This window comes from Aphelocoma coerulescens, chromosome 13, assembly GCF_041296385.1.
Source record: "Aphelocoma coerulescens isolate FSJ_1873_10779 chromosome 13, UR_Acoe_1.0, whole genome shotgun sequence".
Taxonomy (NCBI): Eukaryota; Metazoa; Chordata; class Aves; order Passeriformes; family Corvidae; genus Aphelocoma; species Aphelocoma coerulescens.
Genome location: NC_091027.1, coordinates 10735159 through 10757496, shown reverse-complemented (window position 1 = coordinate 10757496; position 22338 = coordinate 10735159). Strand labels below are relative to the sequence as shown.

Genomic DNA, 22338 nt, shown 5'->3' with positions numbered 1-22338 from the left:
TAAGTGTCTAGTACTGACAATGAGCAATTCCTGTTCTATTCAGATCTATACTGGGAAAGCTTGTAGCCTTAGCTTTTATTATATAATAGAAATGTACCATTTAATTGGACTTTCTGTACAGAAGGTTGCTTTGCTCATAGGTACAGTCTGAGTAATATGCTGTCTACATTTATGCATTCTTCCAGTATCACCATACTTTCAACAGAAAATACTGAATTTCTGACTTGGAAGATTTTCAAAACATTTTTAAAGGATCTTTAAAGAAATAATTGATGTTGACAAGACAATTCAAACATTTTTTTCACCTTATATATGTGGGAAGAAACAGAACAAAAACCATATAATTTCCACAGAATTCTATCTTTGAGAATGTCAGTGTAGGTTTATAGACTAGCTTAGTTTCATAAATACAGTAGAAAATTTGATGCAGCTTCTGTTCAGTAGTGTTAGTAGAAGCAAACAAAGACGGTTTGGGAATATATCAGTCTGTGTTTCACTTACTCTTGAAGAAGCATCTGCACTCCATTACCATTGACAAAAAAGACCAATAAATGCATAGTGCTGATTGCCCTGAATGCAGTGTTTCCTTATTATCTCTCTGGGATGTGGGAAGCAAAAGGTTTAAGGGGGAAAAAAAGAATTCACTGTGAAGTTCTGAATGTGCAAAGGTTACTCACAATGACTGTATCTTTTCTTAGTGTTTAAGGAACTGCTCTGCAGGATAGGACAGGAGAAGAATGGAATTCCACATATTCCAAAAATTGCAGAAAAGAAAAACAACCGTTATTCTATCCCAGATATGCCTGGAGATGTGGAACAGATGTTTCCTCGTGAAAAAGGAAACAAGAAAATGAAAGCAAACACTGTATCTGGTGGAAGAAACAGAATCAGGAAAATTTTAGACAAGACCCGTTTCAGCATCTTGCCTCCAAAACTGTTCAGGTTTGTCGGACTCTTTTGTCAAAAAGTAATGGTTCTTTATTAGATTATGCTATTAATCATAGAATGATTGGAAGAGGATTGGGTTGGGAGGGAACTTAAAGATCTTAAAGACTGTCCCATTCCAATCCCTCCTATAGGCAGGGGCATCTTCCACTAGACCAGGTTGCTCCAAGCCCTGTCCAACCTGGCCTTGAACACTTCCAGGGATGGGATGGGGCAGCCACAGCTTCTCTGGGCAACCTCTGCCAGGACCTCACCACCCTCACAAGGAGGAATTTCTCCCTAACATCTACCTAAAAACCTACCCTCCTTCAGTCTCAGGCCATTAAGAAATAACAATTGCTTAGGATTTCTAGTCATTATGTCCACATGGCTTATGTTTTTAAAAAAATCATGTCATCTGCCCCACGAATGCAGAACAAGAGCAAAATAACTTTTCTCTCCTGATTAAACTCTTTCAAATAATTTTCCCGTGTCCTTGTTTTGAAAGCATGTCTATAGCATGTAATTAAAATAGCTGAACACCATTATTTTTCTTAGTTTCATTCATCTGAAGATGAATAGGAGGAGTTTAATGCAGATAATTGAATCAGAACTGTTTTGCAGTGATGGCAGTGTGAGCCAGTCACAGGATGACAGCATCGTGGGGACACGGCAGTGCAGGCACAGTCTGGCCATCATGCCCATTCCAGGCACCCTCTCATCCAGTAGCCCTGACCTACTGCAGCCCACAACCAGCATTCTGGACTTCTCTAACCCTTCAGGTAAAATGGCAGCTTGAGGTTGATTTACAGGCTGGGTTACCAAGGCAGCTGGGTCAGGGGGAAAATTGGAGCTTTTACCACCATCACTTGTGCTGAGTGCAGTTGCCTGTGCATCCTGTGGGCCTGGCAGGGAGGAGATGTACTGAAAATCCACACTGCCTGAACCTCTCTTGCCTACTTTTTTTAAGGTGATGTGGGACTTACTTTTTTTCACAAAGAAATGTATTTTGCCACTTCAGAGAGCCTTTGATTTACTGGAGTAAATTGGCTCTGGTGGAAGGAGATTGTCTGCCCACTTCTTTGCCATCTCTCCTCAGTGCTTTGACTTATCCATCCTTCCATCTGTCAGTATATATTTCAAGCAGTATTGTGGATAGAATAGAACTACCATGGTACCAGCACAGTGATGTTCATGTTTCATGTTTAACAAACATTATGTATATTCAATGGTATGTCTAAAAGCCTTAAAAACGTTTTGATATGTGTGGTCTGGGCTTTCATTATTGTTGTTGTAGGAATCCAGTTTATGGGATGGCTGCAGGAGGCATTTGTTGCAATATGCAGCTGCCTGTGAACATGTCTAGTCAGAATCTTTTTTTCCTATTTTAAGTGTAAGTTCTGTACATAATGACATATTCTGTAAAGTGTTTTGTGACTGTGACTTATGTTTACCTAAACTTGCAGATTTCCCCTTTAAAAGGGATGTGCACAGATACATCCTATCAGGTGTATAAATACCCATGGCAAAGAAGTTCACTTTTTACTGCAATTCCAGGTCTTTGCTGTCTGCATGAGAGCTATACATGTTTTTCTAGAAATCTTCATTTAATACTGTACAGGTTACCACTTAATATGAAATGGTGATAACTAGTTCATCTTGGAATCACTCATAGAATCACAGAATGATTTGGGTTGGAAAGGACCTTTAATGGTGATCTATTCCAACCCCCCTGCCGTGGGCAGGGACATCTTCAGCTGGATCACTTAGCTTTAAGCTTACTATAACGAATATGCTGCCATATTTGAATGTCAGGGAAAACCAAATTATTTCTGACAGTGTACACTTGATAAGATTTGTAAGCATCTCAGTCTTGATTTGGTGTTGACACGGTTTTTTTCTTTTTCTCCTGCCTGCAGCTGTTGGGTTTTACTGTAAGTATCCTCATGTACAGCATCCTGTAGACCTTAATATTGCATGGCTTGCCTGTAAATTTAACACTATAAGACATTGCACTGACACAGTTATTACTGTAGGGCATTGGATAGCCCTGTGCTCTGTAATTTTCCTTAAAACAAATCCATAGGTTCCTGTACAGGCACAGTGCTGTGCTGAGGCTGAGATCTGCATTTTATTCCCATTTCTGCCCCCAACACGCTGAATGACTGTTGGCAGGTTCCTCTGCTTCCCTGTGGCCTTTCTCAGAAGGGATGGAGTTGCTTATATCTCTTTCACAGAACTGAAGTTGCAGAAGATAACAGTTTGAGATTTAGTTTGTTCTTCTGTTGTACTTCATAACTAAAATTCTGTGCATGCAAACTTGAAATGCGCTTTGTATTGTCAAAATGAGCTGAATAATGCATTAAAAATTTTAATTTAATAATTTATGTTTGCCTGCTTAAAAGCAAAGACCATAAAGACAGAAATGTACCTGTAATTTATGTTTCCCTCGTCTGTCACAAGTTACCATTGTTTTGGTTGCATGGTTTTCAGCTTTACACCTTGAGTGTGTTCTGATTTTTAGGTATGTTGATACCAAAGTATAGATGTTTCCCTCTTCCATTTATCTATTACCACTTTTATGAGTGTAGGCACTTCTCTAATTACTCAGTATGTAATTTTCACCACTTTCACTCTGAAATAAAGTACAATATATTTACTTCTCCCTTATACTGCCCCTCATATATATTGAACTTCTCAAATTCAGCTAGTCCCCAGCTTCTGACGAGAATGTTCTGATAATGTGTTAATTATAATCATGCAACTGTTAGAGGAATTAGCTTTCAATCAGAATTTTTTTAACCCATGTTTTTTTCACTCTTAAAATTTATTTACAGCTGATGTTGAACCTTTCTTTTTCCCAGTGGGTGGTACCTTTGGTGCTGGATCATAGATTACCTGCTTACTTTTTACCTTGAAATTCCTTCTACTTGTGCCCATAACACCTTTAAGTCCTGACGCAAGAAAAAAATAACTCTAAGGTCATTGCCCCAAAAGATCTTTGTTGCCTCCTTAAGCAGTGTATTTTGATAGAGGATAATCAATGTATAAACAGTGGGATGAGCAGCATCTAAAACTGTACTCAGAGAGCTGCTGCTGGGAGGGCCTGAAGGACCTGGATGCTCTGCCCAGCAGGATGATTTCCTGGGCAGGTTCCCCTTGGGCAGAGGGACACCTGGTCATCACCAGTGCTCCAGGGCAGGTCATATTCGTCAATCCACAGTTCTTATCGCTGCATTTTTAAGGGCTGGACAAATAGCAGTGAGAGAAGGGAAAGGCTGTTGCTTTAATGACAGCCCTTCCCTTCCTTTACTGGGGATCTCTGACTCTGGTGCAGGAATTATGGCACATCTGCCTCTGGTGTGGTTTTGGAGAGGTTCAGACTCTGAAGCCTTGGTGGAGGGCTCAGCAACAGCTTCCCACCTTCTCAGGTCTGCAGAAAAGTTGTGAAGTTTTAGTCTTCAGACTCCAGGGAAGGGGAAAACTGAGCTTCCCTGTGCTTGACATTAGTGCGCATTTTGACTCTTGACATTTTTTAAAAATAATTTTTATTTTGAAAATCAAAGTTTCTGTAATAGCTAATAGAGCAAATTATTTGCAATCATCACACTGGATTAAATACGTGTTTCTATAGATACTTATTGCCTGCTGTAGGCTGCCTCAGATGAAGCTGTTCTCTAATGCATTTATAAGACATAAAATGTGCTATAAATAAGTACACCAGCCAAAGAATTAGCTGCTGGCAGCAGCTTAGTTCCTTCGAGGGAGAGAGTGAGCGTAAAAGCTCGCGGCTAGTTCTGGGAGCAACCAAATCTCCTTTCCTCTTCATGTCCTCCCACCCCAAGCCCATCCATCCGTACTCGGTGGCTTCCGATCCCTGGGAAGTGTGCCCTGGCAAGTGTGTGGATCTGTCTCTCACAGACACAAGAGAGCCAAAGAAGGAATGGTGCTGCCAAAGTCTTTAAGACACGCTGGGAAGGAGCACTGCACAGTCTAGTTACATACCTGGATGTCTTGTACTTTGATTGTGGTCATGGGATGGTAGAGTAATTGAGTTGTAGAAAAGCAGAGAGGAGTAGAGTCTTCTTTTTTCCGCACAAAGATGAAGAAAAACCTAGGATATTTAAATATTTTCCAAGTCCAGCATGTTTTTTTTTTTTTCCCCAGCAGCTGGTTGTTTTTGTTTCCTGATGATCAAATGAGACAGTAAATCATAGAATCTCGGAATGGTTTGGCTTGCAATGGACCTTAAAGATCATCTAGTTCCACCCTACCTTCCTACCTTCCACTAGACCAGGTGCTTCAAGCCCCGTCTAGCCTGGTGTTGAACACCTCCAGGGATGGAGGGTCCACAACCTCTTTGGGCAACCTATGCCATGGCCTCAGCCCCTCACAGGGAATAATTTGTCCCTAATATCCAATCTAAACCTGCCCTCCTTCAGCTTAAGCCACTTCCCCGTTGTTCTATTACATGCTCTTGTGAAAAACCTCTCCAAGTGACCTCGTGTCTTTTCAAAGGAAAAATAACATTAAAGGTGTTAATGCTCTTTTTTTAGATATTCCAGATCAAGTGATACGAGTTTTCAAAGCAGATCAGCAGAGCTGTTACATCATCATCAGCAAAGATACTACAGCAAAGGAGGTGGTGAGTCACGCTGTTCATGAATTCAACCTGACAGGAGCCCCGGACACCTATTCCCTGTGTGAGGTGTCCGTCAGCCCCGAGGGGGTCATCAAACAGCGGAGGCTCCCAGATCAGTTCTCCAAGCTGGCTGACAGGATTCAGCTCAATGGACGGTAAATGTACCTTTTTTTGGTTGGGTTTTATTTGCCTTTCAGGATTGAAACATTGTAGGTTGGAAAAGACCTCCAAGATAATAAAGTCCAACATCAGGGAGGGATGTTTTAATTAAAATAGATGGGTGTCTACTGGAAGCACAAGCAAGTAAATGGCAGTAACTTACACTTCCCTCTGTGTCACCCTCCACTTCTGCACCCAAAAATCCCTCCCTAAATCTACGGCAAGCTTGCTTGATGACAGCTAAATTTAGCAGATCAGGATAATGTATATAGTGGTTTACACTTAGAGAAAAAGGTTAAATTTGTTTTGACACTTCCCACATGTACTTGAGGATTAAAGTATACAATTATTTTCTTTCTCAGTGTCATGCTGCAATGAACTGATACTAACCTGGGATAAATTCTTCCATTTTTAAGTAAACTGTTCTGAATGTTTTTGAAATATTAAGTGCTTTGGTTTTATCTGATGACCTGATCCATACCAGAAGAAAGTTTGTTAAAGTAAAATAGTCTGTAGTTCTCTTTGCTAGGCAACAGAGGAAATTTATGAGTAATAAACTTTTGTATATCTAAAAGTGATCTACCTGGGACTGTGGAATGAATTTTCCAGATACATTTTCATTTCCTGAGTACTCTGTGCCTCATGGAAATATTACTATGCCACACTAAATTTGTGGGAAAAAAACACACTAAATTTGTGTAAGAAATGTAGAAATACATTAACAGGAGATTTCTCAGGACTAGCGTGTATTTAAAATGCTATTTTCACTGCTGAATTCACAAATGGAAAAGTAATGGACCGTTTTCTGAAGGCTAACACTACAGCCTATTACAGAGTACAGTACGAAAATATTAACAAAGAGCTTTTGAAATGTTTGTTTACTTAAGTAATGGTGTAATATATTTTACATTAACTGAAGTACAAGGTTATGTTGTCCCTTCTTGTCTCTGTAATGCTCACAGTGATTGGTATAGTTCAATGTCTTTGTGTTCACAGATCCTCTGAAGAGCATCTCTAATGTGCTGTTGTTACTCAATTATTCTTCAGGTATTATCTGAAAAACAATATGGAAACAGAGACCTTATGCTCAGATGAGGATGCTCAAGAGCTACTCCGAGAAAGCCAAATTTCGCTCCTCCAGCTGAGCACCATTGAGGTGGCCACTCAGCTTTCCATGCGGGACTTTGAATTATTCCGCAACATTGAGCCCACGGAATACATTGATGACCTTTACAAGCTGGACTCCAAAACAGGGAATGCTCACCTGAAGCAGTTTGAGGATGTCATAAATCAAGAGACCTTCTGGGTTGCCATGGAAATTTTAGCAGAGCCCAACCAACTCAAAAGAATGAAGATTATTAAGCATTTCATTAAAATTGCTCTCCACTGTCGAGAATGCAAGAACTTCAATTCCATGTTTGCAGTGATAAGGTAAGATACTTCCCATTTCTCAGATCTGATTGGTGCTGTCACAGGCAATTCTGGTAATCTAAATGGAAAGGAAAGAAACGGGAATATCCTGAGCGCACTGTGGCTGGGGCTGGCTGGTTTTCCAAAGCCAAACTGTCAGAGGTGGATTGTCACTGTAGTCTCCTCACTGTCACCTCAGCATTTCAGTCCTGTTGCGGTGCTGGGTGTGACAGTCTCTTTTTCACTGGTACCTCGCAGGAAAAGAGAAGATGGGGTCAAAGCACTTTGGTTGATGAACTTCAGAAACCTGCCTAAGCATTGTGTCATTTGCTGTGACTTTGGCACCCAATTTCCCTTCTTTTTGTCAGTCATCATTACTTTTCCAGGGTGCACCGAGTTGTATATGTGATGATGAGATTACTTTTCCTTCCATTGTAAGGACTTCCTCAAATCAGTCTTGTTTTGGCTTCATTTTCCTTCTCATTCCTTACTGTCATCTGCTTGCTTCTCTATTTTATTTTTTCACTCTTCACTTGCACATTTAAGCTTTCTGTTCTGATTTATGCTGAATGCTGCTGCTTTAACAGCATGAGTTCAGCATTTCCTGTGTTCGCAATTATCTTACACCCAGCCTTTACTGTAGGAAAAAAAAGACACTGTGATTCATCAGAAAAAGATCTGGATTTGTGCTCTATCCCAGCACCATTATTAAAAAACATCATTTTAAAATATTTTTTTCCATGTCTAACCAGTTTATCAAAAGGTATTGGCTTGTGCCTGGTCATTAAAGAATTCATTAATTTCTGCAAAGGGTACTGGACAGTCATTGAGACTGTGGCTGCCCATTACATGGGAATACACACACGGATACTGATTCTAAGTTTTATATACTGCCCCCTAATTTCTCATGGTTTATTGTAGGTAAGGAAATTACTCTTTCTGCTTCTCAGTTAAGTCCAATCAGGCCGTGACTGAAGTGGTCTTAAGTCAAAAAAAAAAAAACCCCAAAAAAGGGCAAATAAGTTAGTTTTTGTTTTACCTTTATTTCCAGAAGAATATGTTTGTATTAGCATATAGCACAGGGGTTCTCTTTCCTGCCTTGTGCTGCACAGCAGTTTGGTGCCATATGTCTCATGAAATAGGATGATAACCATCCTAATGTAGCATGGAAAAGAGGAGCTGTGGGCTGGCATATGTTTGTTTTTTCATGTCAGAGAAAACTTTGTTTGGCATAGCATGGAGAGAAATTTGTCTAAAAAATAAGCCAAATACAAAATAAGTTTTTGGAAAAAAAAATCTGAGAACAGCAAATTCAGTGATAGTGTGATTCTGGATTTGCTAAGGAATCCTGGAGCACACCCCTTTCCAGCTCTCCAGAGGTGAGGACTTCACAATTATCGCAGAATTTCTTAAGCATAACTGGTGACAAATTATGATAGGGAGGATGGATTTAGTTTAATGTTTATATTTAATGGGGTTTTTTTGTATCCAAATAGTTCTGGATATATTTTTACTTAGTGGGAATGAGGGCACAGTGACAAGCTTTAGCATATCTGCTGCTTCTGTTTCTCAGTCTGTCACTCATTTACAAATGCTCTTGTCTGAAGCTGTGAAGTCAGAGAATCACAGAATAGTTTGGGTTGGAAGGGACCTTAAAGATAATCTCATTCCAACCCCCTGCTATGGGCTAGGACACTTTCCACTAGACCAGGTTGCTCCAAGCTCCATCCAGCCTGGCCTTGAACACATCAGGGATGGAGCATTGACAGGCCTCTCTGGGCAACCTGTGCTGGGACCTCACCACCTCAGAAAGAAGAATTTCTTTCTAAAGTCTTCCCACTTCTGCTTAGGATGAGTTCTGCACTGTTCTAATTTTCCGTGCAATCATTGATTCACCGCATGCATTTTTTACCATTTTTGTTCTTAGTGTGGCATACATTTTTACATGAGAAAAGTGGTTCTTAAATAGACATCAGTCCTGCATTAGAGAGATTATTTTGGCAGTAATTTGAAATTTGTACCTTGAGCAATCATTTTTACAGTCCTATTTAAGCAGCAGCGGTTTATTGTGATGAACTTGTAGCCTGCTATTCACCCAGCTTCACAGTTAACCTTAGAAAAGCTATTTTTAGTAATTAAAACAACCCCCCAACCCTTCACTTCCTTCTGAAAGGTAACGATTCTGCTCACAGCTAATAATGAAACATTTCTGCTTTGCAGTGGGTTAAATCTTGCACCAGTAGCTCGTCTCAGAGGCACTTGGGAAAAGTTACCCAGCAAGTATGAAAAGCACCTCCGAGACCTTCAAGATCTTTTTGATCCATCTCGAAACATGGCAAAATATCGCAACATCCTCAGCAGCCAGAGCATGCAGCCTCCAATTATCCCACTTTTCCCTGTTGTCAAGAAAGATATCACATTTCTGCATGAAGGTAATGTCAAACAGAGAGAAAATAAATGAAGCATTGAATGTACTTCAGCCCTTTCTTCAGTGCTCAGTGTGTCAACGTGTGTAACGAAGCTGCCACTAGTAGGATGCTTTTGAGGGATCCTTTGTAGGAGTAAAATAAAATAGAACTGGGAATGCCTAATGGAAGAGACTGGTCCTAGACAAAAATTAAAAATAAAATGCATATTTTTAGTATTTTAAAAGCAATGCTATAATCCTCCTCAGCTGTCCTGAGTTTTAGTGTGGAAGCATAGGTGAGTGTGCTGTCTGATAGTTACACTACTTCAAATATTTTCTCTTACCAAAAACTTGTTGCTGTAATGTTTCCACGTTTTCATTCCATGTTGTGGCTTGCACACAGCTCTGATGATACACCACCGACTCTTGCTTTCAACATTTTCAAGTGTTTTGTTTAAATGTTTCCATTTTGTTCCCTTTATACAAAGTCCTGTTCACAACTGGTTGAGGTGAACCATTTTCAAATATGCTCAATTCTTGGTTGTGATGGTTCAGAACTATTTGAACATCTTTCCTAATGTGAATGTTGCCAATGCCAATTCTGTATTTATATTATTTTAACATTATGCAAGTGAATTTGGGCATAATTCATTTATTCCTTTTTCCTCCTACTAATACTTGTTATTTTAGAAATAGATTTAAAAAACCAATACAGGGTAGTCCAAGTGGGCCTGATTCCATTAGTGTTTTGCTAGAGCATCCTGTTTTCTTGGTATTTTGATTTAAAAAAACTGTGTTGATGGGGGGACAGGGAGGGGAGAAGGGTAACAGGGGAAGAACTAGAAGCACAGTGGCTGTTCAGAAATATTTCTTACTCTTTTTTTTTTTTTTTTTTTAATGTGTGTGTTTTAATTATGCAGGCAATGACTCTAAAGTGGATGGGCTGGTAAATTTCGAGAAACTCAGGATGATTGCCAAAGAAATTCGCCAAGTTGTCCGAATGACATCGGCAAACATGGATCCAGCTGTGATGTTCAGACAAAGGTGTGCAATGGGAAGGGGAGTAGCACTGAAGGGGCCTTGGTGTGGGGGGATCTGGGTCTCTGTGTGCATCAGCGCATTAATATTTCATTGTGTACCTCATCACTGACATCTACCATCAAACCACAACCTTTATCAAATTACGGCAAAACAGTTGATGCTTCCCAGACCTGCTTTAAATGACTAATAAACCAATCTATTATCTTTAAAAACCACAGAAGAATAAATTCTAATTTTAATCATACCTATTTCTGCCGAATAAAATATTAGTGTCAGTAGAGTTCTGAGAGAGGTATAATGTTAGGGGGAATAATATTATCTAGGTATGAGAGATAAAAAGCACCTAAATCACTGATGTATAGATCTGAAATGTTGCTTCAAAACAAACCCTACTGATAACATTAAATTCAAACTAAATATTTTTTATTTGTTCCAAGCATAGATTGTTCCACCTATGTAATGTTTGATATGTTCAGGATTCAGCAGGTGGAAGGTGTTTTCTCGGCTTATTTTTCTTAGTTTTTCTTTTTATCTTGATGCCGAATATCACCAGGCTTGGTGTTAACAAACTTGCAGAATAGAAGCAACATAACTTCTAATCTGGTGCTGATTAACTCCAAATTTTATTTAGTGGAAATGAATTACTTCCTGCCTCTGTTTTCTTCCCACTGGCTGAACTAAAAGCATCAGTGGCTCTGTGGTGTCCATACAGGGTCCTGATCCTGTAGGTGCTTACAGGATGGGTGGTGGCCCTGCTCCTTGGACTGTCTACCTCGAACTAATGGGCCAGACAAGACCCCTTGGGGTGCAGTTTGGGTGGAGAGCTGGGGACAAGGTCATGTCTGGTGCTGAATGCCTACATGGCTCCAACTTCAGAAAATGACAAAATACTCTCTGGAGCTGCCCATACCCATGTGCACCCCAGCTCTCCCCAGCAGGGGAGAGCTCTCTGAACACCCTGGAGGGAGTAGTGCAAGTAGGAAACACAGTGGACAGTTTCTGGGTGAAGTGTGTTTCATCCACCTGAAATTCCAGTCACCTGTGCAGTTGTGACTCTCTCAGATGTGTGAATTCAATTACATCTGTGCAGTGGAAGGAAAGAGGGCATGCAAGGATGGGGAGATTTATAAGAGCAGAGATTTGGTTCCCTGTGGTATTCTGGTGGTCAGGATTCACAGAGGCTCATCAATCCTGTCTGTTTTTTGTTTGGAAGGCTGGCTATCAGGAAGCATAATTTTTTTTATATATATGCATTTAAAGCCAGCCTGGATTGGGCTCTGAGCAGCCTGGTCTAGTGGAAAGTGTCCTTGCCCATGGCAGGGGGTGGAAGGGGATGAGCTTTAAGGTCCCTCCCAACACAAACCATTCTGTGATTCTGTGACTCTAAAAATGGCCCAGTCGAGGTCTGAGCCAAAAATAACAGATCCTTGTTAATGTTATTTAAAGATGGATTTGTTTCCCAGTGGAGATACACCTTTATACAGTTGGATTGGAATTAGCAAGATTGCATTTTTAGCATAAAATTATATAGTCAATTACTAAGAAGTTGTGATTGCTTTTCAGAAACTTTGGCATTCACAGCTGAAATTAGTCTATAAATAAATTTCACTGATGGTCCATGCACTTCCTAAGACCTCACGAAGTCTAATAATGAAATAAATTTAATAGTAGTTACCTTTAGTATGTTTTTCAGAATTACAGGACACATTTTAATGGCTGTAATTTAAATTACGTACATTACCATAAACTGCTTAGGCATCTAATATTAGAGATAGTGCCAAAGATTAAAAGAAAATAATTCCATGTTTTCATGTCATTTATATTCATTTTCATTGCCTTTGGTGTTTGATCTATCTGTTTGTGTTATGAAGCACCAAATAAATGCTTTTGAAGATGAAAAAATAACAAGAAAGGATGTGTATTAGTGGTAATGTGGGACTTGCTCACAAGTTCATTACCAATTATAGAAAGCATCCCGGCTTTCAAGGTGTATTTGGCATCTGGCTTGTTTTCCAGCCAACAATCAAGAGAAAACAATATCATAAACTTGAATACTGATAGTGATGATTTCTCATACACTTTCAGGAGGCCTAATGCAAAGAATAACTTATTTTAATCCCATTTTCTGCAATATAAATGAGTTGCACAGTTTTTACTCACTCCATCAAATTTGAATTTGACTTACAGAAAATAAAAGAAATAAATGCAAGTTTGATTTTTTCAATTCATAAGTTAAACAAAAAACTGATAGATATTAAAGTGTTTGTCAAGTCTCACCCTTGCATTCCATGAAAACATTGTGTTATTGTTTGAGAAGAATTTGGCTATGTAGAGATTTTTTCTTTTCTGTTCTTTCCTGTCTACATCTTTCTTCCTGACTCTCAACTGTTTTATTTTTTTCCTGTGCTTTTCTGTTCAAATACATGCTTCAATGTATATGGCTCTTGCTTACAGGAAGAAGAGGTGGAGAAGTTTGGGGTAAGTGTAGAGCTGAATGCAACTAAGATAAATAAAGATTATGCAACTCTTAACATACTGCATCCTCCTTGTTAGTGCATGCATCTGAAATACAGCATGCATTTTATTAACCCTACAGTACATGTTTTTTTGAAAACAGAGGTAAGGGGTTACAGCCAACATTTTACTGCAGCTATAAGAATTCTGAGTTGCTTTTATGTAGTAGATAAGTTCTTTGAGTTTTGGCTTTGTGCATTAAAAAAAACTCTGCTGTGCAGTTATATTGGAAGGCAAACTATTTTGGGAAGTAAATAAAATAAGTAACTTGCTTTTTAACATGTTACAGAAAAGTTGAAGCCTTTCTGCCTTTTCAACTATAAGGACACTTTGAATTGTGGTAATGATGTAGTAATTTCCTCCCTGAAGTTTGTGTTCAGGCAATCTTCAAAGTATTTATTTTTAGTATATGTTTAAAATGTATCTCACATTTCCTACACCAAAATCCTCATCGATACCACTGGGAGTGTTGATTGGGCAAGGACTGGATCATGGAATAACTAAAGATGAGTTCTGATGTTGGCCAGGGAAATTCCTGCCTGGCCCAGGGCAGTGATTTTAAGACTGACATTGTAACTGTATTCTGTGTTGTTATGTGTATTTTTGCCCATAAAGTGTTACCTGTGTGCCTTTGCATAGTGGTGGTGGGGACAGTGCCAGGACTTGGGCTGCTCATACTGGCCAGAGCAGGTTTTGATACTGGTCCCTGATACTGGTGTGGATGCCCTTGACTGGCAGCATTTGGTGCTCAGTAATCAACTGCTCACAAGGCAGCTCATGGGGAGAAATAGCCAGGACCCATGGAGCCACTGTAATTTCTAACCCTTGGTATTACTGTGAACACAAGGGAATAAGGAAAAATAATTGTTAAAGGAAATATAATTAAAATGCTTTAAAAAGTCAAGTTCAGACTTGAAAGAAAAAAACTGTGTGTACATAAACAGTAAAAAATTTCTATCATTAAAAAGAAACATAATTTCCTGATCATTGTACAACAGCTTTGCCCTTACCCATCAAGAGACAGGAGTGTCCCTGCTTTGAATAGCTGTGAACACTCCATCATGCCTTTTGCTGCTCCTTGCCTCCAATAGCATTACTTTTTTATTTAATTAAGCTATAAATTGCTGACAGTTTTTAAGGTTATATTTTCTCTCAGAATGATTTTTTAACATACTTGAAAATATTGCAGTCAACAGTTTTCCAATTTTTTTTTTTAAGCTAAGTGTACTTGATTCCTTGGATTTTTCCTAACAACATGTTTCATTCTGACTCCTTTGGCCATTATAGCTCTTCTGTGCTTGATGTTGTTTATTCTGCCACTTGTGATTCTGTAAACACACAAGATCTTGATAAATGTCTTCATGTAGCTTTAAAAATATTCATCTGAATGTTTAAAACTCCCCACACAAACCCAGCTTTGAACAACTTCTTTGAAAGTTTCCATTAGAATTTGCATGTGACTTACACTGTGATCTCCATTTATTTCAAAATGCATCAGAACTGGTGTGGCTGTAGGACTTTTGGCAATTGAAACAGAAGTGATTCTGTTTGAACTATACCCAGATCAGTTATTCAGTCACTCTTTCACTGCAAATAGGAGTGACTGTCAGGGAGAGTAATGCCCGTTCTTTAACAATTACAGGATTGTTTATTTTTGCTTCAGTTACTGATAGAGTTGAGAGCTCAAAATTAGGAGTATTGAGGAGCATCCTCTTTCATAGATGCAAGTCTGTACAAATCTGGGTATATGTGTATCATCACTGCCTTCCTCACCTTTCTTGGGATATGTTTTTTAATGAGCTGCTCTTCTGTGAATGTTTTTAGTTAATTGAAGAAAGAAGTTAAGTGCGTAATCAAATGCACTTTGTACGTTTAACATAATTTGCCGCTTGTTTAACCATTACGAGAAGCTCAATTTTCTACGAGAATTGCAGTGGTCACTCACTTCTGTGCTCAGCTAAGTGCAGGAAGTTTCTGTGTAAGGCTGATGCACACAGTGGGTACCCAGTTTCTTAAACCAACAAAGTTACCAAGTTTGTCCACTTTTAGAATCTACAGTTGAATTCATAGAGTTGTAAAGGCTGGAAAAGATCTCTTGAGATTGTGAAGTCCAACCATCAACCCAACACCATCATCATGCTCACCACTAAACCATGTCCTCAAGTGCCTTAAACGTGTGTTTTTGAACACTTCCAGTGATGGGTGACCCCACCACTACCCTGGGCAGCCTATTCCAGGGCTTGACAACCCTTTCTATGAAGAAGTTTTTCCTAATGTCCGATTTAAGACTCTCTTGCCACAATTTGAGGCCATTTCCTCTTGTCAGCTGTGGGTCTTGCAGCACAAGCCTGTGGTTCGTTAGCGGAGCTAAATGGGTTCCGTATGCAGGACTGCTCCTCGTTCTTCCCAGCTCCACATTTCTATATGCAGTCCTGTTCTAGACTCAAATCGCTGCTCTCAATTTACCCAAATATGTTAAGACAAGTGTTGTTTTAATGCTGTTCATCTTCTTTAACTCATTTGCATCAGCATGCACTAGCCCTAACTGAAGATTATTGGTATTAATCTGCTTTGGCCTGTGCTACTGTAGCTCTTCGTTGCTGTTGAGAACTGAACCTTTACTGCTTTGGTCTTTTCTCTTGTAGGTCTCTGAGCCAGGGCAGCATGAACTCGAACATGCTAGATGTGCAAGGAGGTGCTCACAAGAAACGTGCCCGCCGCAGCTCACTCCTGAATGCCAAGAAGCTCTATGAGGATGCCCAGATGGCAAGGAAGGTGAAGCAGTATCTGTCCAACCTCAGTGTAGAGACAGACGAAGAAAAGATCCAGATATTGTCACTTCAGTGTGAGCCTGCATACAGCACTTGTAAGTACAAGTGAGCTAGAATAGCAACATGATCTATGGCATTTATAAAAAATGTTGTTCCTTCTCTAGATATACTCTTTTAAACTTTTCCTCTGAGGAGAAAATACTGTAGTAAGTTCTGTTTTGTCAGTTGATGTACTGAGAGCTTCAGCAAGACAGCATGTGTGTTCAGGTTTTGGTTGAGCTCAGAAAACGTCTGTGATGTTTTTTATTTTGACCTTTATTTCCTAAAGCTGTGTGTCTTTCCATCAGTCTGGCAGGAAATTCAATAGCGCATCAGCTCTGTTGGTGCCCCACTGTCCTTGCACAGAATTAGGAAGGATAAAAGTGGTGTTTACCCTATGAACAGCAAGAAATGAAAAGAGACAAAATCAATATAGAAACTGCAATGGATTACACCTTAGAATAAATGAAGATTGTTGAGAAGTTAGGTCAATATTGACTGATGAGTTTGACGTGTCCTGACAGTCAAAAATTGAGGACTACAGCAGGACAGCTCTCATAATTTGAGCTCTTGTCAAGCAAACTGTTGTCTGACCTGCTGTCTTACACAGTTCAGTAAATTCTTATTTAGAAATGAGAAATTATAATTGCATTTTATTTAGGTACTCTAGCAGTTTTCACTTTTTTGAAGGGCAGATTTGTTTCAAAACAGATGAGTGACAACCAAGCTAAGCAAAATAATGATTCCTGCTTGTCTTTTGTCCAAATATAGCCCTTTAAGGATTTTTTTGTCTTCAAATACTGTTTTGTCTCTGATGAGGTAAGTTCAAAGCGTGACTAGGAGATGGCATCTTGAAGATAAAATTTTAAGTCCTTGCCGCTATCCAGTATTAAGAATGCAAATCCTTGTTATTCCCTAAGATGCCTTCTTATGCAAATTTTCTTTTAGCATTTACTTTTAAATAGCACTGAAGCAGGAAACCTGGAAATGGCCATATTTAACTCCCTTTTGAAAATGGTAAATTCTCTGTGTTTGAACTCTTGATAGGTGATTTATGTGCAAGTGTAACAGGTACCAGGCTGAAGAGACAAACATAAATGTTATCAGGTTGTTTTTTAGTTGTTTTAAATACATAAATTAAAATCTTATTTGCACAGTGCTAGCCAAAGACATTTGGAAGTGAAAATAGGGAATGTACACTGACTGTTCTACTTCATGTAGTTAAGCAAATCAAGTCCTTATTTTCTTAAACATCAGAAAGGAAAATGAAGTTTAAGTGGCTATAGAAATAATATATAGTAGGTTGGCATATTATTAAAAGTACCATTTTTAAAAACTAGTGAAAAAGCCCTAAACACCAAAACGCACAGGTGGTAGATCCAGTTGAGATTATACTCGTTGCAGATCTGGGAGAAGAATGGAGGAGTGATGTGGAGCATGAGGGCGTTGCCAGCCCCTTGTGCTTTTAAATCTGGTGAAGTGAGAGCATTGACCTGTCCCAGGGATGTTCCTCCCCACTTGCTTGGATTACCCACATTCAGGGATTCAGCTACTCCATTTCTTACCTCGGTAATAAACCTCTGGCCTTGCTTGTGGAAGGAATGAGCAGCAGTGACACTGCAATCCAGAGTTTTCCAACAGACTATAAGGAGAAATCAGATGGCCTGAATTGCTGTGATTAAAGCAGAAGCTGAAGCAGTGCCCTGTGCTGTAAATCGCTTGTGCCACCTAGTGAAATGTTTGATGCCAGTTGCAACACTGATGCCTTAAGAGGCCAAGTAGAAACAGAGACTAGACAGGAGTAAGGGAATAACAGAGGTGTTTATTTGAAAGGCCTTCAAAGGTACACCCTGGGGAGCCTGAAGCTATTCTCAAAATGGACCCCAAGATGGATGACAGGTCACGAGTTCTTCACTCTTTTATAGGTTTGGTTCATTTGCATAGCAGGGTTAATTCTCCAATTAAAGCTTCAGTTTTCCCCTCAGCTTACCCCCTTCTTAGTGGCTCTTTGGTTTATACTTTTGGCCTAGGACAGTCTTGGTGTCCTTGGAAAGCAGGGCCAGAGAGGCTTTGTTATCTCTACCTAGCATGAGAGAGCAGAAATTAACAGGCTACAAGAAACTTCAGAGTCACACACCAAGCAGTGCAGGATTTGAAAATTATGAAAGTTAAAACCTAAGGCATCAAAACCACCTGATTTTGAAGGAAGATGCTGTTATGCAGTTGCACCTTGCATGCAAGGGATTAAAATACAGGCTTGTGGTAGAAATAAATAACGTTTTTTTGATCGTTTGATTAAGTACCTCTATGGCACTTTCAAGAATTTAGGGCTTTTTTTAAAGCTATTCCACATATCATCTTCAGTGTGATGAGACTGTAGTGTTTGGACTATAAATGGTTTCAAATACAATTTATCTTCTTTATATGGTGGTTCCTTTGTCTGGATGGTTGTGCTGCAATAATCCTGCAATTCAAAGTGCTAGATACTTATATGCAGTTTTTCCCTAACAGTGACAAAGAATTTAAGTGAGAGAAGAGGAGGGAAATCCTCCGAAATGTCTCCAGTGCCCATGAGATCAATTGGCCAAACCACAAAAGCCCATCAGCATCAACAAAACCGAATGAGTCAAGTTCTTCAGGTCCCAACTGTGAATTTGTACCCCAGCAGGAAAAAGGGACTGACAAAGGATCATGTCACATTCAGTGAGTATCTTCAGTTCACCTGGCTGGGGAGGTTTAAAGATGGGAGTAAACAAGAGGGAGGAGCTCTTTTGTAGGTTGGTGGTTTATGTGAGATACCATTGTACTTCATTAATTTATTTTAAAACAGCTGGTGCATATTGCTGTGTTTTAAAAGACCACGCTGTCTACCTAGTAATTTGCATAGCCTTTAATAACTTTCCTTAAAACAGTTAAGGTACAGGTGAGGTGCTGTCTCCAAATATGCTTTTGTTTCATGAAGTCTAATATATTTGGGTGAAATCATTGAAACAAATCACAGACATTTAATATTTTAGCCTCTGGGATACCATTTTAACAACATTATGGTCAAATGGAGCAACATATATTATTAGTTGCTCCTAGTGAACATATTTTTTTCTTGTCCCTGAAATTGCTAGTTGTAAAGCAGTGTATTCTGTATTAAAAAGCTTTTGTCCTATTTACGTAACTGTTGTATCATTTGAAAGCTACAGTTTTGGGTTATTAAATAAAGTTAGCTGCAGTCAATAACTGATATGAAACTATTTTGTAGTATATTGGGCATCAACATAATTTAAAATAGCTTCAGAAAACAGTGTATTACAGCATATAGAATACTGTTTCCAGTTAGTATTTATTTCAGTTCTCCTCTGAAAAGCCTGTGCAGTTTGGTGAGTTCCAGAAACTTTTCTCGGAGGTGTTTCTTCATTCCTGTGCAGTGGTCCATGCTGATCTAACAAGTTATTGAGAACTTGAAATAACTCCTCAGCACTGTGTCCTCTGCAGGATGGTCTAATAGTGAGTAAGAAACACCAAACCATGTGTGGAACACTGGTTTTGCTAAACTGGCCAAGCTGTGGATAGTGCCCATGAGTGTTGATTTGAGAACTCCTGCTTGTGAAGATCTTGAACTGACCTGTTGGCTCTGACACACATGATTTTTAACACAGTCCCAACAATGCCATGGGCAAAGATTTCCTTCAAGCTTTATACTGCACACAGATTTTTTTTTTTTTTTACAGTGTTTTTTTTACAGTCCTGCAGTGGTTCCTGTCAGGATATAGTTGTTTCAACACACTGCAGATGAGCAGCCAGCAGTAGCAGTGGCCACAGCTGAACTGATCTAAATTTAAATGGAGACTGCCTCCACATGCAGAATTCTCTGAGCATCTGCTCCTCTCTTTGCTGAGCAGTTTAAACAGAAATCAGTAACTCAAAAGAACAATAATATGCAGTAACTGTGATCCCATTGTTTTCGTAGGTACAGGCTCTCCACAGAAGTCATTAAGCTTGTCTGAGGAAGTAAGTAGTAAGAAACAAACAGATGACACTACGTCCATGGCATCTTCCTTGCACTCCAGCCCACCTGCTTCTCCTCAGGGCTCCCCACGCAAAGGTATGTGTGTGTGGCAGCATCAGTCCTAGGAACTGGAGCCTAAACCAGGGTGAGCAGTGGCAGGAGTATTTATTGGTAATGACACGTAAGAGAAATAACAGTTTAGAATATTCATGTCAAGAGTAGAATCACGTCTTTCTATGAAGAGACATGATCTTCCAATGTATTTGTATATTTTGGACCTTTAAGTCACTTAGTATTTAATAAAAGGGAACAGTTGTTTTCTTGAAATACTGCCTAAATGTTTTTGGCAGAATTCCCAATAGATCTGAAGTGCTGACATCTGCCATCATGCCAGTTCAGATTTAGGTGGCCATTTAAATAAATGGGATTCACAAACCTGGGGATTTCTTGAAGATGACAGTGTTGGACAGAAACTGCAGCTATTGAGACAACTTTTGGTCTTGCCCAAGGTAGCTGGAATACCAGGTGATTACATAGGGCTGAGATAGAATGGTGTCATAATTCTCCAGGACAGGTCATTTAGGTTGCTGCAGAAGTAGTGGATCCATCTAAATCCTTGAGTCGCTGTTCATATTTTTTATTCTTGTGCACAGGGCTTTGTATACATCCCTGTCTCTCATGATGCCCTGAGAATCCCTTTATTTTTGATGTCTTCATCTTAAAAGATCTGCATCACTTCATCATTAGTCAACCTTGGATGGGAATCCATTTGAAATCTCTTAACACCACTCAGTAGCCAGCCCAGGTGGTCGGTTTTGGATGGTGTAAGGCCTCTCTCCCTCCCTTCTGTGCTTTGACTCACTGACAGCCCAAAGCCACTGTGTTGGCTTGGCATGGCATGGCACGGTGACCTGCTGCATCTTCTCACGCTTCTCAGTGGGAGATCAGGCTGGTCTGTCCACTTCTGCCTTCACAAGATCGTGTTTCCTTTAGGAGAATGCCACTTATTTTACTTAAACACAGCATATGTATAAAAAGCTTAAATACTTGGGTTGACGAACCTTGCTCCACTGAGACTTCTGAGCATCGCTTATAAATATGTTATTTTTGTTAACTTTTATCTGGTTCTTTGAAAATAATGTTTGTTTCTCTGGGATTATTTCATTAATTCAATTTGCTTTCAGCATATTTTTAGCACTGATCTCATTTGATTGAGGTGATCTGTACTTTGTTGTATGTGTTGTGCTAACAGCTCATTGATCTAAAATTAGGTGCTTCACAGACAGCTGAAAGACATAATTTTGGGCATGAACACGTTCCACTAAATCTTTGATTTCATTTTTTTTTGAGCTATACCCAAGTGGTATACAAATAGGATTGAAGAAAAAAGGGTTTAAAATTAGGATGTTATTTTTGTTGTTATTTATCTCATCATCTATCAACATCTGTCTGTGTCTACTTCATTGTAGTTGGCAACATCCAAAGGTCGGATAACTGCAGTCAGATGAATCTCTCTGGCTCTTCCTCATCACTGGCCAGTGAAACCAGCAACAAGAACAGTGGACAGCGCAGCTATGGAATAGGTGGGGCTTATTTACAAAAGCAAATTCGGATGATTTGCCAAGCTGGAGACAGTTCTGAGAAAAGTGCAAAGGCGGCCAGAGAGAAAGAGAGTAGAAAGGCAGAAGCTGAGCATGAACCCACAAAAATAAAGGGATTCCACTTTAGAAGACTTAGGGAAAGAAGCTTCTCCAGGGAAAGAACAGCTTTTACTGCAAAAAGGGAAGCAGAGCCCACTGAAGTCTTAGAAAGCAGCGAAAACCAAAAGGACAAGGACATTGATACTCTGAGTACAGCAAGTATCTATAGCAACAGCAGTGTGTACACATCGTACTGCCTATGCACAAGGCCTAGAAGAAGGAGGAAGACTATATAATGTATTTTTAGAAGAAAGACTGATGTCCACGTTGTGTCAGATATCCTGAGTTTATCTAAGTTATTTCAGCATTATCCATTTACATGTTTAAGGTGTTTAATGTGCTTCCCTTCCAGATGTTTGTGTTAGTTCTTTATAGCTAATCACCCTTACAGTGCAGTGAAGACAATAATGTGAAGTTTAGAAAATCAAGGAACAGGTACAGTGTCAGTTCAGTTACTTAGTGTGTCACAAATGCCAATGAACCAGTAAGTTCTTCAACATTTGTTAATTATTGCAGTCCCTGATATGGTATAAATGCTCACTTCCAGCATTGGTGTGTACTCCACTGGTCACATCTTCTTCTGACCTTTTTAGCCTAGCAAATACTTACATTTATTCTGTTCATATGCATGTGTTGTTATTTTATGGCTCAGCTTTCAGATAGTGTTAATTTCTTTAATGAAGAGGAGCCCCTTTGTTCTCCAGATAGTCGAAGTTCTTGAAGAACGGTGT

At 39.4% G+C, this 22338-nt stretch overlaps 1 protein-coding gene across 10 annotated transcripts in view; it reads left to right on the top strand.

The window, feature by feature from the left end:
• Window positions 1–22338, top strand: part of RAPGEF6 (Rap guanine nucleotide exchange factor 6) — a 129780-nt gene that overhangs the window by 94224 nt on the left and 13218 nt on the right. For 6 of the 10 annotated variants that reach the window (XM_069028716.1, XM_069028714.1, XM_069028713.1 and 3 more), the window contains 12 exons: window positions 699–942; window positions 1549–1706; window positions 2844–2858; window positions 5481–5721; window positions 6773–7156; window positions 9356–9567; window positions 10463–10586; window positions 13038–13061; window positions 15743–15963; window positions 18419–18610; window positions 19869–20003; window positions 21377–21490. In XM_069028716.1, coding sequence (XP_068884817.1) covers window positions 699–942; window positions 1549–1706; window positions 2844–2858; window positions 5481–5721; window positions 6773–7156; window positions 9356–9567; window positions 10463–10586; window positions 13038–13061; window positions 15743–15963; window positions 18419–18610; window positions 19869–20003; window positions 21377–21490 — 2064 coding nt within the window. The remainder of the gene's footprint in view (window positions 1–698; window positions 943–1548; window positions 1707–2843; window positions 2859–5480; window positions 5722–6772; window positions 7157–9355; window positions 9568–10462; window positions 10587–13037; window positions 13062–15742; window positions 15964–18418; window positions 18611–19868; window positions 20004–21376; window positions 21491–22338) is intronic. The other 4 variants (XM_069028718.1, XM_069028710.1, XM_069028711.1 and 1 more) reach the window with 3 other exon arrangements.